The 16285-nt window shown below is 33.0% G+C and overlaps 1 protein-coding gene across 1 annotated transcript; it reads right to left on the bottom strand.

The window, feature by feature from the left end:
* Window positions 1-420: 420 nt before the first annotated feature.
* Window positions 421-3640, bottom strand: LOC107492914 (3,9-dihydroxypterocarpan 6A-monooxygenase). Its single transcript, XM_016113981.3, has 2 exons — window positions 2650-3640; window positions 421-1238 (listed from the first exon to the last, which is right to left on the bottom strand). The coding sequence occupies exons 1-2, from the start codon at window positions 3574-3576 to the stop codon at window positions 579-581; spliced, it is 1587 nt and encodes a 528-aa protein (XP_015969467.1). The 5' UTR covers window positions 3577-3640; the 3' UTR covers window positions 421-578.
* Between the last annotated feature and the right edge of the window lie 12645 nt (window positions 3641-16285).

Genomic DNA, 16285 nt, shown 5'->3' with positions numbered 1-16285 from the left:
GTGAAGGCCGGCAATTATTGAGGTATCTTGTGACCAAATCCAACTCAAATAAAATTTTGACATTCATCTGTTGTTGTCCTCATATGCAAAGAAAGCTCTGTTATTGTTATATATAGAAATGAGTTTGAAGTAGTTTACAATTAATCTATTAAAGTGTTTTATTTTTTATTAATCTCCTCTACATGTTGTTAGTTGTAAAATCACAAGTAATGGCCAAACTAGAACTATTGTTTTAAGTTTTAGTCCTTCTCCTTGGAGAAAGATCCATACATATTAATCTAAATAATTGCCGGATATAGGATTGTTTTATTGTTTAACTGGGAATAAGAGAAGAGAAAGCTAAGGTAGACTTTATCACATAAATTGAAGTCATATATTTTGTAAAGGGTCCCAAAATGAATCAATGAAAATAAGATACAATTCTTACAAGAATTTTATTTTCAACTTCATTGATGAAAACTTGGTAGTTGGTACAACAAATAAAGACACATTCTATTTACATACTTGTCACATAAAAATATTTTTATTATTTGTTTTTACATAAAAATATTTTTATGTGTAATTTTAGACATTTAAGCCTACAGAGAAAAGGGATTAAAACATGTAACAGGGTAACAAACAAGTGGTTGTGCCAATCCCATAGAAAAAGAGGAGCCTTCTTCCATGTTAACCCTATCTCCACCTTTGATTCTCCAATCAAAACATTGGATCAACGCAGCAACCGTCAGATTTATGACCGTCAAAGCAAGAGAAGCTCCAGGGCACCCCCTCTTACCAAACCCAAACGGAATATACCTGAAATCGTTAACACTCATTTTAATGAAACGTTCCTTTAAATTATAGTGATCACCATAGACCCCATCATTAGTGGTATCATCCAAGAATCTCTCAGGGATAAAATCTTCCGGGTTGGGCCATGCTTCTGGGTCCCGCATAATGGCGTAGATATTGATAATTGTTCTTGTTTGGCTCTTCACATTGTAGCCATTGATGCTGAAATCTTCTGCAGCCTCTCTCAAAGATAACGGTGCCGTTGGATGGAGCCTCATAGCTTCCTTTACAACAGCCTGGAGGTAAGGAAGATTTGGAAAGTCGGATTCGTTGACCAGCCTGGTTGACCCCACCACTGCGTCAATCTCTGCCCTCAACCTCTTCAATACTGTTGGGTGGTTTAAGATCTCTGCCATGGTCCATTGCACTGACACTGAACTGGAGTCCGTTCCCGCAAGGAAAATATCCTTGCATTATTCCACACACCACAAACAAATTTAGTCATCAAAAGTTCTCCTTTGCATTCAAATTTGGTGAAAACTCAGCATACTAGTCTGGTGAAAATCCAGATGCACTCCATTTATGTGAGATTATAAATAATTTGATCAATTTGATTAAATTTTTATCTAACAGCTCGTAGTTATTAATTTTATGTAAAGTTAATTATATTATAATTTTTACATACTAGTTTATATTATTATTTTCGTGTAAAGTAATTGTAAAAAATTACTAAATAATTTATAATTTGATTAAATTATTGTATAATAATTATTAGTTATTAATTTTAAATAAAAATAAAATGTACATTTTGCTAACACTAATAAAAAATACTTAACTTTTTTTTGAACCAAGGATGATTAAAAAAATTTCCAATGTAGGGTCGGCAAAAATAATCTTCTCCACGTCAACGGCAAAGTATAAATTTATGAATAGATTAAAAATATTAAATCTTCATCTAAGGGGCTTCAAGTTGTGAATGCATTAGACTTCGTTATTGATTTGAGTAAACCACTAAAAATGTTTCAAAAGATTTACTTGCTTACACGATAAACTCGTTTTTAAAATATAACCAAAAACTTTATTTTCTATAAATAACAAAATACTTTTATATTTGACAAGTAATTTTGTATTTAACAAAAGTAGGATGTAAGGAAAAAAAATTCGATCCACCTCCACATTTCTGATCTGTATTCGGTTTGACTTTGTTTGAAAATATTAGAACGATAAAAATCGAATCCATCAAATCAGTCAAGTTATTAATTTATTAATTTAATTCATAAATTATTAGTTAAATTGATAAAATTAGTTTTATATAAATAAAATATATAAAATAGTTAAAAATTTAAAATTAAAATTTAAAATATATATTGTACCGTATCTCTTATACATTGAAAAAAATTGGCTTATACCTCGGCAATATCAAAATTAAATCAAACTATCTAATGTAACAAAACCCTATTGCACTAAACCTCTCCCCCAAATATCTCGCACTGACGTCAGGCATGAAGATCTCGGTACCAACCAAGGAATAATTCAACCTTGCACGAACTATAAATCAAGAAAAACATGTAATAACAAGGAGATTTTAAGTTTAAATCACATTTTTAATAATTTTAAAATTTTTTTTAAAGCGATTCGATTGAATCGATTTTTTAATCAATTTTTATCAATTTTGAACAATTCTCACCAATTCTAATTATTAAACGGTCATATTACTGAACCGAATAGACTGAGGCTTCGATTCACCGATTTTAGAGATAGTTAAATGACAGTTAAATCTTTTAGGGATAGTTAAATCTTTGGAGAGTATTGTTAGTTTACCCTTGGGTAATTAATTACAATGAAATGCATGGGAAGAAGAAAAAAAAAAGAACTTACTCGGAAGAAGGCCTTGATATGATTCCTTGTTAATCTCACTTGAGCATTTGGATCTCTATAGACTTGCAACAAAACGTCCATCATGTCCCATGTTTCTCCTTCATTATCACTCTTCTTCTCATGTTCCTCCATGATCCTCTCCACGATCTGGTCAAATCTAGTGAGTGTTTTCAAAAGTCTTTTCCCATACCCAAATAAGTCCAGTTTACCCAAAGGCCCAAGAACATCACCAATGCTAAATTTGGCACCAAGTTCAAGAAACTCCTTCACCAAACCATGAATCTCCGCAGCATCATCATTGCTATTCTTATCTTTGTCCACACATGTAGTGCTCATGGCCGTCCTACATAGGATATTGTTGGTCAAAGTAGTAAGCTCAAAACCCAAATCACACTCTCTGCCCTCACTAGAACAAACCATAAGTGATTTCAAGAGCTTCTTAATCTCTTGTTCCCTCACGTGCATGAATCTCCCAAGCTGAGAACTCGAGAGAAGTTCATTCATGCATAGCTTCTTCATGAACCTCCAATAAGGCCCATAAGGTGCAAAAACAAAATCACACCCTTCATAGAGGTTGTACTCAGAGGTGGACCCAATGTGAGGCCTGTTAATGAAATTGATTTCATTGGTTTTCAACACTTGTTTTGCAACTTGTGCGTTGGAGACAAGTATGAAAGTTGAGGCACCTAAACGAAGCTGAATCAGAGGGCCATAGAGTTTAGCCAAGGCTTGGAATGACTTTGGTATTACTGATGAGCCTATAAGGTGAAGGTGTCCGATTATTGGTAGTGATGGTGGTGATGGTGGTGTTTGAATTCTGGGATTTGTTCTTGTTTTGTTAATTAGGTACTTGAGGAGTGAAGTCAAAACAACAAGACTTAACCATGAGAAGATGTAAAACACCATGCTAGCACTTGTAGCAGCCATGGTTCAGTTTTGGACTTTTGGGACTGATATATATAGATATTGCTGCTTCTTTATCTTGGACTTCAGAACATGCAATTGCAAATTAATGAGGATTTCTTGGGGGTTGGATGAAATTTTTAAAATTATCTTATATACTTAAAAAATTAATAATACACGTCTTACAAGACATAGCATTGTATTATATTATAGAAAAACTTTTAAGTATATCCATTAATAAGTGTTTATATTATATATTGCTTTTTTTTTTACTTAGAAAGAATTCAATCTAAAATGAAACAGGTTAATTAAATAAATAATAAAGATAAGACTTTTACTTAAACACTCTATGCTAAATCAAGAATATTGTACTTATTATTACATTTTTTTCGATATGTGAAGTATGATGCTCGAAACATGATAAGATACCAAAATTTTACAAAATATCAAGCATAACAAAAGACATTTTAATGCTTTAGATCATATGTTCATACTCTTATTAAAATATTAGATGACCTAAAACCTGCAAAATAGGAGGGATATTTTATGTATTTTAAGAAATTAAAATTATTTTATACACTTAAAAAGAGGATTTTTTTTAGAATAAAATATAAAAAATAATTAATTTTCGAAACAACATATTTGAACTTTAATTTTCAAAATGCGATTTTTTTTTTGGAATTAAGGGCAAGTTCGTTGCATCTCCGACAAACTTTAAAGTGGGTTTCTAAAATAAAAGTGTGCCTGTTGGAGAGCAGAGCTGAGAACCACAATTTCATTCTCCACTTTCATTTTCATTGTTGACATTTTTCTCTACAATGTCAAGGAACCCATTGTTATCCATTCATTACGATGGTAAAATGGTATATGATGAAAAAGGTTCTATCATTTTTAGATCGGGGTAACTGATAATTACCTATATGACATCGGAAGTCAACAGTCTAATAGCGTTGAAGAATCTGATATTGCATTCCATCGAGCAGCAAGAGACAAAAAGAGTGGAAAAAATTTACTACAGATATTCGACCGAAGTATATGGAAGTTTGTTTTTTAAAAGGTATATCACCGTTGTCTTGTCTCTGTTGATAGTATATTTATTAGACCACGGTTGTGAGAAATATTTCTATTACTTTGAATTAGGTATCGTTTATGTGACGATGAGGATGTACGTCTTATAAGGTCGTGCACAACTGATGGACAAATGTTCATCTGTTGGAATTATTCGTGTTCCTCGTTGAGTTGGGTGGCCGATGATCATCTGCAGATACTGTCGATGATAGTCCATTGAGTGGAGCTGTTAGATGAAATATCAGAAGGATGATGGTGGATCTAAATATGCCACCTGAAAGTAGTTAAGAGGGGTTTAATGTTAAAGTTCGCAATGCTAACTTGATGGATGACGATGTTGAAAGTAACAAGCGTTTTGCTATCACGGATCCGATGATGGATCAGTATGAAGTTAACCCCGATGACGGAGACGATGCTGATGATGAACCACCCGGAATTCCTAATGATGGTGACGAAGAAGAATAGATGAACTACTACGGTGACACATAAATCGCTCTGACACAGTCTGCCATTTCTCGACCATATGACCTGCCGGATCACCTCTCTAGGTTGAATCTTGATGCAATGACTTCGGATTGGTCGTTTACCAGGGAGGCCTCGAAGCCAAGCAATGAGTTTAAGGTTGGACAATAATTTCAGAACAAGAAAGAAATCACGTTGGCAGTTAAGAGGTACAGCATCAGGAGGACTGTGGAATACAAAATAGTAAAGAGTGACCAGTTGAGGTATAATGCACAGTGTATCCAATTTGGGCCCGGTTGTACTTGGAGCATACTCATATCATATTGCCGAAAGCAAGAAAAGTGGGAGGTTATGAGATACACTAGTCCTCGTATTTACATGCAAACTTTGATGGAGCAAGATCATCGTAGGTTGGATTTGAAGGTAATTGCTCAACACATTTTCACAATGGTCTAAGGGGATCCAACAATCAGCATCAGGGTTCTGCAAGGAGATGTGAAAAATCACTTCAGTTACAAGGCGTCCTACAGAAAGGTTTGACTTGCGAAACAGAGAGTCATTGCTAGAATATATGGCGATTGAGAGGAGTCATACGACGAGTTTCCTTGTTGGTTATTCGCTATGCGGATGTACTTGCCCGGTAAGATTTATTTCATTATAGTTATTCGCTATTAAAAAATACACCATCTACAATATGCTAACTGAAAATGGGTCTTTAGGTACTTGGCTGCAACTTGTGACACAGCCTTGGCCTGGTTCCGTCGACATAGTCATGTTTCATCGGATTTTTTGGATGTTTTCACCGTGTGTTATAGCTTTCAAGCATTGCAAGCCACTTATTTCCATTGATGGCACCCACTTATATAGTAAATATGGTGGGATGTTGTTGATGGCCATAGCTTAAGATGGCAACGCAAATATTTTGCCTATTACATTTTCCGTTGTTGAGGGTGAGACGAAGGAGTCATGGTCGTTCTTTTTTTTTGTATCTGCGACAGCATGTGACACTACAACTCGGTGTCTTAGTGATTTCAGACAGACACAAATCAATTAATGGTACGTTGAACGCCGAGGAAAGTTTATGAAAATCACCTCATTCCTTCCAGGTATTTTGTACAAGACACATTGCTGCCAACTTCATGACTCACTTCAAGAACAAGGACTTGAAGAAGGTTCTGATTAACGCAGCATATTTGAAGTTGCAGCGTGAGTTCGCTCATTATTTTAACCGTCTGAAGAGCAAAAATGTAGAAATCACAAACTGGCTTGAAGAAATGTCACGGCCACAGTAGGCGCAGTATGCAGATGAGGTTCGTCGATTTGGTCACATGACGATGAATATCTCTAAGTGCATTAACGCTGTGATGAAGGATTCTCACATACCGTGTTGTGGAACCATGTGAGCTTCACAGTCCATTTGGTCTGTGACTATCTATCATCTGGGCCGGACACAACACACAGTAGGTGTTGACATAAGTTCTCAATGGTCTGTTCCTGATGGTGTTGCTCCCAACCACCTATGTATCTACTCATAGGATCACCTTCGATCTTGAGTCCCAGTTGATAGGCCACGTCCTGCAGGGTGATAGTCATCTCCCCGCATGCAAGGTAGATGAAACGTGTGGGACTCAAATCTCCACCTCTCTATCAACGCCAAGAAAAGTGGCCAGTCGTGCTCGAACTCAACCATATAGGCCACATACTCAAACCCGACTCATTTGAGATATGGCATAATCTACTCCGGCGGCCGTGTCATCAAATTCCGCCTGGTACGCAAGATCCGAGACGTCTACCAAACAGAAACAAAAAATAAAAAAAGATGGCGAACACATAAAATAACAAGTTCACTGTTTATTAATTACAATAAAATAAACAACAGTGATAAAAGTGTACCACTCGATCAAGTCTGCTAGCAATGTGCTCAGCCTGATCCAATCTGTAAAACATATTCTCGTAGCTTAATAACTGCTGCTCTATCTAACCACACTCTAGTAATAAAATAACATATACTGAACTCAGTTCCTTTCACATTAACTAACTTCTTAATTAAAAAAACATATTTAAACCTACTAATTGTCTGCCTTACTTCTTAATCAGTTTATAAACTTACTAATTAAAGGTTAACCCAACTACATAAGGCCGTCAACTAACATCCTAAACAATCCTAATCAATAAATAACTGAATCATAATCATGTTTCTTTCTAATCTAGCATAACCTAACTAATTATTCCACTAATTACCTTATAATTCACAACTTAAACTAACTATTCTGACTAAACTAACTAAGAATTGACTAACAACTTATACTGATTAACATGTTATAAATAATAAACAACAACTGTACTTGAAAACAATAACATAAAAAATCGAACTAACATGATATATACTCTAACTAACATGTAAATAGTGCACAGTAACTTTAAATAATATTTACATAGTATACTCTAACTAACATGTAAACAATAAAACTGTAACTCTATCTAACATGGAACCACTAACCAGTAACTTTAACTAACATGTAAATAGTAACTCTAACTAACCTGAAAACAGTAACTCTAACTAACATATTATTTACTGATTTGAAACTGAGGATGTCGTGGATAACGAACTTCACGGACGTCAAAAGATAGAAAGGAGGAATAAAGTGAATTTGAAGGAAAGGGACAAATAAAAATGATTCCACCACCTTTATATACTATGCCAAATCCAACCTAGAGTTCACTGAGAGTGCGACGAACTCCACAATTTATAAAGAGTTTGTCGGAGGTGTGGCGAACTTGCCCTTAATTCCAAAAAAAATCGCATTCTAAAAATTAAAGTTTAAATCTCTTGTTTCAGAAATTAATTATTTTTTATATTTTATTCTAAAAAAATCCCTTAAAAAGATAATATATGTGTGTATACATACATGTCACAAGGCACATCTGTCATGTATTATATAGTTATATATTTAGGAAGACACTCTAGAGTAAAGGAATAAAAATAGGGTTAATACTCAAATTAGTCTCTGAAAGATCACGTGATCTTTATTTTCATCCCCGAATATTTTTTTTAATCAAAATAGTCCCCGAAAGATTTATTTTAAACCACGTTTGTCCTTCCGTTAAATCAGTGACGTCGCTGTTAGAAATGTGCTAACGTGGACGGTGACTTGGCTGCCCACCGTAACACCTGGCATGGTGTGTGTATTGCTGACCAGATATGTTTAGTGTGTTGCTTCAATTTGGTCCCCAAGTGTGAATTTAAAAACCCTAATTTCCAACCTTCGAAGAACACGGTTGCGTTGGTTGAGCGGTGTCGCAGACCCAAGTGTTGTTCTTGCAGGAGGAAGTTGATCTCAGCGCAATGATGGGAAGCGGAAGTGGAGGGGCCGGTGGTGGGTTTCCATCGCACTCACAGAGTAGTTATACGTCGAGCTCGTCAATGCGAAGAAGAAGACAAAAGCATGAGGAAACATGTTTCTGCGGTTTAAAAACGTTGATTAAGAAATCAGGGACATCAAAGAACCCAGATCGGTTGTTTCATACTTGTGCAAGATATCGGGTGAGTTTAATTTTGTATGAATGATAGCATGATGTTGGCTTTTACTCTTGTTCTGGGGTTTACACTGTTGTTCAATATTTTCAGAAAGGGAACCATTGCAATTTTTTAAGTGGGTGGAAGAAAATGAAAATGTAGCTGTTGCATAAGGTTCGTAAGGTGTCCCAGAAATGGAAGGAGAATTGGACATTGACTATGAAGACTGGAAGGTTAAGTTAGCATGGATAATAGGTAGTTTAGAAGCAGAAATCAGAGTACATAGAATGTTATTATGCTTCATGTTCACTATTGCTATGCTAGTCATCTTAGTAGGAGTTTTACTTTGCATGTCATATATGTACAAGTAGGACTGGTTTCGTTGTTTCCAGTACCCTGGCTAAAGTATTGTAATCTGAAACAAGAGTATATGAATGGCGATTTAGATTTTGGATACACCTGTGATGAAAATATAAAATATAAAGAAGAAAATGGCAAACCAGACGCATAACAAGATAATAAAGTTCCTTAATTTTCTTAATATATAATGTCATATCAAAAGGTAGTAGAGTTCCTAAAAGTGATTCAACAGAAACACTTCATACCAAGGCATAATATGCACCCAAAATAGAGGAAGTACAAAACATTAGACTAGATACTGTTTAGAGGCAGTACAAAACATTCAGACTAAAACCAAAAAAAAAGTTGCATATGTTTGAACTTTTGTGCTTCAGATGGCGTCGTCTTTCTTCCTAGGCCGTTTGAACCCTGGAGTCGGGACGAAGGTCATAAAACTTGCAAGCTTCTTGGTTGTCGCAGCACTAGATCCTCTGATTATTCCAGCAGAAATTGGAGTTGTTGCTGTTGGTGGAGCAGGTTGGGGAGAGGCAGCTCTTTTCCCTTTTCCCTTACAAACTTGAAGCTTTGGTGGTCTTCCCATCATTTTAGCCTGCATGACATAGTAAACACCAAACTGAGAAACTAGACAGCTGTTGTGAAATGAAATTGAAATTAAAGCAGTGAATCAAACCGGTGTTGATTCAGTGGCTTCATTCGATCGCTTTGGTGGTGGGGAAACAGACAATGGGAGAGGATTATGTAGACTAGCACGTCAGCACATTTCTAACGGCGACGTCACTGACTTAACGGAAGGACGAACGTTGTTTAAAATAAATCTTTCTGGGACTATTTTGATTAAAAAAAAACATTCGGGGACGAAAATGAAGATCACGTGATCTTTCAGGGACTAATTTGAGTATTAACCCAATAAAAATAATATATTTTATGAGTTTTCTTAATGAGCGTTATGATAAAATAATATATTTGAAAAATTAGTGGTGAGGAATATAATTGATGTAAATTAAAAATTTTTGGGATAAAATTAAAACAAAATAAAATTTAGAGATATTTTTAAATTTTTTATTAAATTTTAAGAATAAAAAATATATTAATAACTGATGAGAAGTGATATATCATATTCTAACAATTTTATTAAAAAAAGATTTATTTTATATTATTATCATTTTTGTCATGAAAATTAAATTTAATCAACGTTCATGATTAAACTTAGTATATAATTTTATTAGAAATCTTAGAAAGGAAGAATTTTCAATTTTTGTTTTTTAATTTTCATAATCTGTTATTTGAAAAGTTATAAAATATATTAAATTGCAATAATATATATTTATCGTTAGAATGGTATTATAAGATATATAAGAATATTAATTAAATAAAAAAACAAATAAAAAAATAGAAAAAATTAAATTACATGACATGTATCATATTTGTAAGCGTTAAATATGATAAAAAAAAAAGTGACGGAGTAATTAATTGCTAACACGAATGAAGAATTTCATTATTTTTAATTAAAAATAATTGAGTTGTGCTAGAGTAGTAAAGAACTTGATAGCCTGGTGATAATTGAGTAGTTGATTTTTTTTTTCCCAAAATTGTGTGTTTAAACCTTGAAATATGCAAAGTTTTTTGTCTTTTTTTATTGACACTACATACCGATGTCATTATATTAAAAAGAAAAAGAGAAAAAAAGGTTGCCAACACACAACGAAAAGAAAGAAGAGAAAAACTATGGCTTTACGTACATGATTGAAATAAAAGGTTGAAATGCTGGTGTCGTACATGATTGAAATAAGAGAAAGAAAAATGCTAATAAAGGATTAATAAATTTTGTGATTTATAGTTATTAATTAGTCATTATTAATATTTTTAATAGCGTGTAATTTTATCTAATAATATAAAATTATTTATTTTTCTTTTGATGGTTAAATATTGACCAAATTTTAATAAAAATATTGGCTTCCTAAACTTTCTAATATGACTTTACGTAAAATGCCCAATACACAAACACATCATTCATTACATTTTCGTAGCCTTTGTAACTTTTACTCCAACTTATTTCACATTTTCGTAGCCTTTTTGTAACTTTCACTCCAACTTATTTCACGTAAGCTTTCAACATCAAGTCTTCAACTCATAATTTTAGACCACTTTGAATTCAGCTGCGGCATATATACGGCAGCAATTATAAATGCATCATGCTTTGTAACATCTACTCTAATTATCATTGAAGAGTAAGTTTTACTTATTTTTTATTTTAATTATATTTTTAGTAGACTGAATTAATATATATCAAATTCATATCGATGAAAAATATATATATAATTATAATAATATTTAATTTACATACATTTTGCATAAAATAAATAAATAAAATACAAAATAGTAATTTATCAAAAAGGCTTAAATACACTGATTTTTGAAATGCTTTTAAGTAAAAAAAATTGTGCTAGAATTTTTGGATTTTTTTACAAATTATTTTAGTAGTGATAATCTTTCAACTCTCTTTTTTATATTTTTCTATTTTGTTATTCTCTTTTTGAAATCTCTCTTCTTCTCAAATTCTTTTTCTCACTATTTCTTTTTTTTTTGTCCTATTGAAGAAAACCTTCTATGTATTGAAATTTTAAAATATTATTTTTAAAATTTCTACTAACAATTAATAATGATTTCTCTAAATTATTTTTTGTAATTTTCTCCACAAGTTTTTTTTTAGTTCCCCTTTTTATTTATCCATCTTGATATTTATAGAAAAAGCATAGCTTAATCAAGGTGATCGGAAGCAAAAAATTCACCTCCTAATAACATGTCTCTTAGCTGAAATTTTTAAATTGATAACATATCCAGCCAAAATTTCAAAATCTTCATGTTGTTTTTTTATTTTTTTTGTAACGAAAATTCTATTTCTGACCTTACTAATGCTTTTTTTATTTTTTCTTTTTTTTGGATTAACAATTAGTAATTATTTTATCTTGACTATTCTAATGAGATACGAAGCAGTAATTAGTGACACTACTCCACCTTAACAAATTTTTTTTAAAGAGATCTTAAATGAGTAATAACTCTACCTAAATTGAATTCCTAATATATAGAGATACAAATAAAAAATGATAATTTGTAATGCTCTACCCAAAATTAAATACAAGACAAATCTTCTCTATCCAAAAGAGTAAATAATAATTTGAGATACAAAATAAACGGCGAAACACAATACACAAAGAAAAACCTAATAATTATTTAACATTACCGATATTATTTAACTTCTATCACATCAAACATAAGCTAACAAAGTCATTTATTTATACTAATTCATATATAGATTGTGTCATAGTGAAACTACATTATTACAAATATGTCAACTTGTGATATTGTCAACTTACATCTTTGTCAATTTTAAATTGATATATAACTTTCAAGTTGAAACAATCTTTGGCCAATTTTTTTTTTACCTTTAAATTAATCAAACTTTATAACTAATATATTTTTAAGTAAGAATTTAGATCCTCTGAAATAAAAAAAATTAATAAAGTAATAAAATAAAAAATTAACTACCATTAATTTTGTAACTTTCATAAAATATATTTTTTACTATCTTAATTTGAGAGTGATTAACTCAGGATTAATGATTAAATTGGTCACTGAAAGATTTTATTATCGTCATTTTCGTCTCCAAATATTTTTTTTAATCAAATTATATCCTTAAATATTTAACATCAATCTCATTTGCCTTTTCGTTTCTGGACTAACAGTTTTTGTTAACGATTATACACGTAAGGTGTTAATCGACACGTATGTTGACAGCTGTGCATGTGTCGTCCAGATAGAAACTGATAAGATATATTTACTATATTACGTCAAAATAGTCCTTGGTCTCATTTGTATAAATCATAATCCCAAAAACTATAGAGACAGTAACCCATCTTGTTGAATGGTGTTACAGTGGTGCAAAATATCCCCCAACCCCATACATTAATACCTCTTTATTGTCCGATTCATAAATTTTTGACCTGCTATCACCATTTTTGAACTACCATAATGGAAAATAAATGTTATCGGATAATCTTTCATCTACAAATAAAAAACGACGATAATAGTCAATTACACAATATACTCTATTTTTCGTTACTTTTATTTCTATAACAATTTATTTATAATTCAGCAACAAAATTCCAAAACCCCAATGACCGTCTTAATCTACAAAAACCACCATCTCAACAAACCCTTCCTTTAGATGAACTAAACAAAACAACAATTCTATCTATCCTTTTAAAATTGCATTCGATCATGTCAAAACAGAACATCTGGATTTTTCAACCAAAAAAAAGTGTGAATCCTTGCAAAACCCTAGCTGCAACTACCTCCAGCACAAAAGTCCTATCCCAAAATTAACCAACATTCAACCTTAACCCCCAACAACTACACATTCATACCAGAATGTTAGAAACAAGAGACTAAACAGGAGAAAGAATTTATATATTATTGAGTGTATTCAAGTTGTCTAGAATGATACAATATAAAGGGTATTTATAGGTGCTAAAAGAATCGTAATAATAAAGATGTAATCTCCTATAATAAATATTCAGATATACTAAATAATACTAATTGATCCTAATTATATTCTAACATCCTCCCTCAAACTCAAGTGACAACTTGAGTTTGAAACTTATTTAAAACAACGAAATAAAGAGAAAAAAACTACATAAACTGATAAAACGGGTGCAGACGGAACTGCCGGAAGGAAGCGCAGATGGAACTGCCGCTTGTCTGAAGGAAGCACAGAGGGAACTACCGCTAGTCTGAAGGAAGCGCAGACGGAACTGCCGCTTGTCTAAAGGAAGCGCAGACGAAACTGTCGCTAGTCTAAAGGAAGCACAGACGGAACTGCTGCTTGTCTGAAGGAAGCGCAGACGGAACTGCCGCTTGTCTGAAGGAAGCGCAGACGGAACTACCACTTGTCTGAAGGAAGCGCAGACGGAACTTCCACTCTCTGAAGGAAGTGCAGACGGAACTGCCAAAAAGAAACGCAGACGGAACTGCCACAAGAAAACCTAGACGAAACGCAGACGAAACTGCCACGAGAAAACGCAGACGGAACTGCCACGAGAGAACACAAACAAAACTGCCACGATAGAACACAGATGAAACTGTCACGAGAGAATGCAGATAGAACTGTCACGAGAGAACCCAGATGGAACTGCACGAGAGAATGCAGACGGAACTGGCACGAGGGAACGTAGACGGAACTCCCACGAGGGAACGTAGATGGAACTGCCGAAAGAGAGCAAAAACTATATGATTTCTCCATAAGAATAGGTAAACAGTGCATGGCATTGGTGTTTGACGGAAAGAATAGGCTAGTCGATGAGGTGAAAAAGCATCAAAGAAGTGACAAAAGACAAGAAAAATAGAATATAAGAAAAGTGTGAAAAATATGGTGATTTCACCAAAAGAAAAACAATATATCTTCTTCAAGGAGGATACCATGGCTCTGATACCATGTTAGAAACAAGAGACTAAACAGGAGAACGGATTTGTATATTATTGAGTGTATTCAAGTTGTCTATTCAAGTTGTCTAGAATGATACAATATAAAGGGTATTTATATGTGCTAAAAGAATCGTAATAATAAAGATATAATCTCCTATAATAAATATTCAGATATACTAAATAATACTAATTGATCCTAATTATATTCTAACACAGAAAAAAAAGAACAGAAAAATCAACGCAATAAGGGTTCGTAACTTTCACCCAGAGATAATGCAGACCACGGCGACACGATGGTGGCCTAGAAACCCAGACCAACAAGAACAGTCGGACTCTATGCAGCGTTGCCGATGATTGCTTCCTCTGCGCTTTCAGTGATCGGATCTTCTTCGTTTTCTCTTTGTGTTTGGTGACTTTTTGTTTCTTTTGAGTGAAAAGAGAAGATCAAAATGGTGCAATGGTGCCCTAGATACCAAGACGATTAAGCGCAGTCGCGATCTATTATGTGTCGCCGATGATTTCTTCTCTTTTGTGTTTTGTTTGTTTTGAGAAACAGGAGAAGAGTGGTGAGTAATGGGGAGATAAAAGAAAATAGGAAACGGCATTGTATTTTTATCAAAATGTCATAAACTACAAAACAACATATTTATCACGTTGAGTTACGTTGTCACTTAATGCTACACGTGAAAAATCGTTAATGAAATGGGTTAAATATTTGGCAGAAGGACAAATGAGATTGATGTTAAATTTTTAGGGGATTAGTTTAATTAAAAAAATTATCCAAAAATAAAAATGACAATCAGACAATTTTTTATAGATCAATTTGACTATTAACTCAATTAACTCATCACTTTATCATTTTATTAATTTTTCAACTTTAAAGGATATTGATCCTTTTAGTAATATTTATATTTATAGACTTGTATCATTATTTTTAACTCGAAAACAAATTAAAATTAATTTTAATTTTTTCATCGATATACCACTTCTATTACTTTAAATAATTTGAATTAGTGTCTAGACTAGATTCAAACCGTACTAAAAATATAAGATATTATGTTAACAATATTTTAAAAGTTGTGGCTAAAATTATAAGAAATATATATCAATATGAATTCACAAAAGTTAAAAGAAGATTTTATTAAATTATCTCAAATAATTAATCATAAAAATGATTTTGTTTAATGTTAGTTTTACTGTTCTAAATCAATACAAAATAATTGGGTTAAGTACTGAAATCGTGTCTAAGGTCTGGGGTGAAAATCAAAATCGTCCTCAACCTTTTTTTGTTATTAAAATCATCTTCAACGTTACAAAACGTTATAAAATCGTTATTTTCTATTTTTTTTAGGCCAAATTACCCTTAACTATTAATAAAAATAATATTAAAAAAATAAAACCCAACTCCACCCACACCCATCATCTCTTCGTCTCTCCCTCTACCCCAAACCCACCCCAATTCCATCATCATCAGTTTCCACTCCTTCGTTCTTCCTTTTTTTTTAATTTTTGAAGAACATATACATGATTGATGATGGATTGTTGTTAATTTTGTGATTATTTTGTGATTGATGTTGTTGCTGAATTTTTTATTTATTTTGTGGTTAGAGGTAAATGATGAGGGAGAGTAAGAGTCTAGGAGAGAGAGAGAGAGAGAAAGAGACTTGGTGATGAAGAAAGAGGTAAGAGATTTGGTAATGAAGAAGGGAATTGGGGGTTATTGTGTTAGTGGTGATGAAGAAGGGGTGAGAGGTGGGAGGTTACGGTGAGAGGGTGAGGAAGTAGGGTGAGGCCGTTAAGGGTGGGGGTTACGGTACGGTGAGGGAGTTGGGGATGGGGGTGTTA

This window comes from Arachis duranensis, chromosome 6, assembly GCF_000817695.3.
Source record: "Arachis duranensis cultivar V14167 chromosome 6, aradu.V14167.gnm2.J7QH, whole genome shotgun sequence".
Classification (NCBI taxonomy): Eukaryota; Viridiplantae; Streptophyta; class Magnoliopsida; order Fabales; family Fabaceae; genus Arachis; species Arachis duranensis.
Note: the sequence above shows the minus strand (reverse complement) of the source record. Positions and strands in the feature narration are given on the sequence as shown.

Excerpts from the sequence above, each read along its gene's own strand:
- LOC107492914 (XM_016113981.3), bottom strand. The coding sequence starts at position 3,576 with ATGGCTGCTACAAGTGCTAGCATGGTGTTTTACATCTTCTCATGGTTA. Across the intron at positions 1,239-2,649 it reads ATATCAAGGCCTTCTTCCGA|GATATTTTCCTTGCGGGAAC; the intron begins GTAAGTTCTTTT and ends GAATAATGCAAG.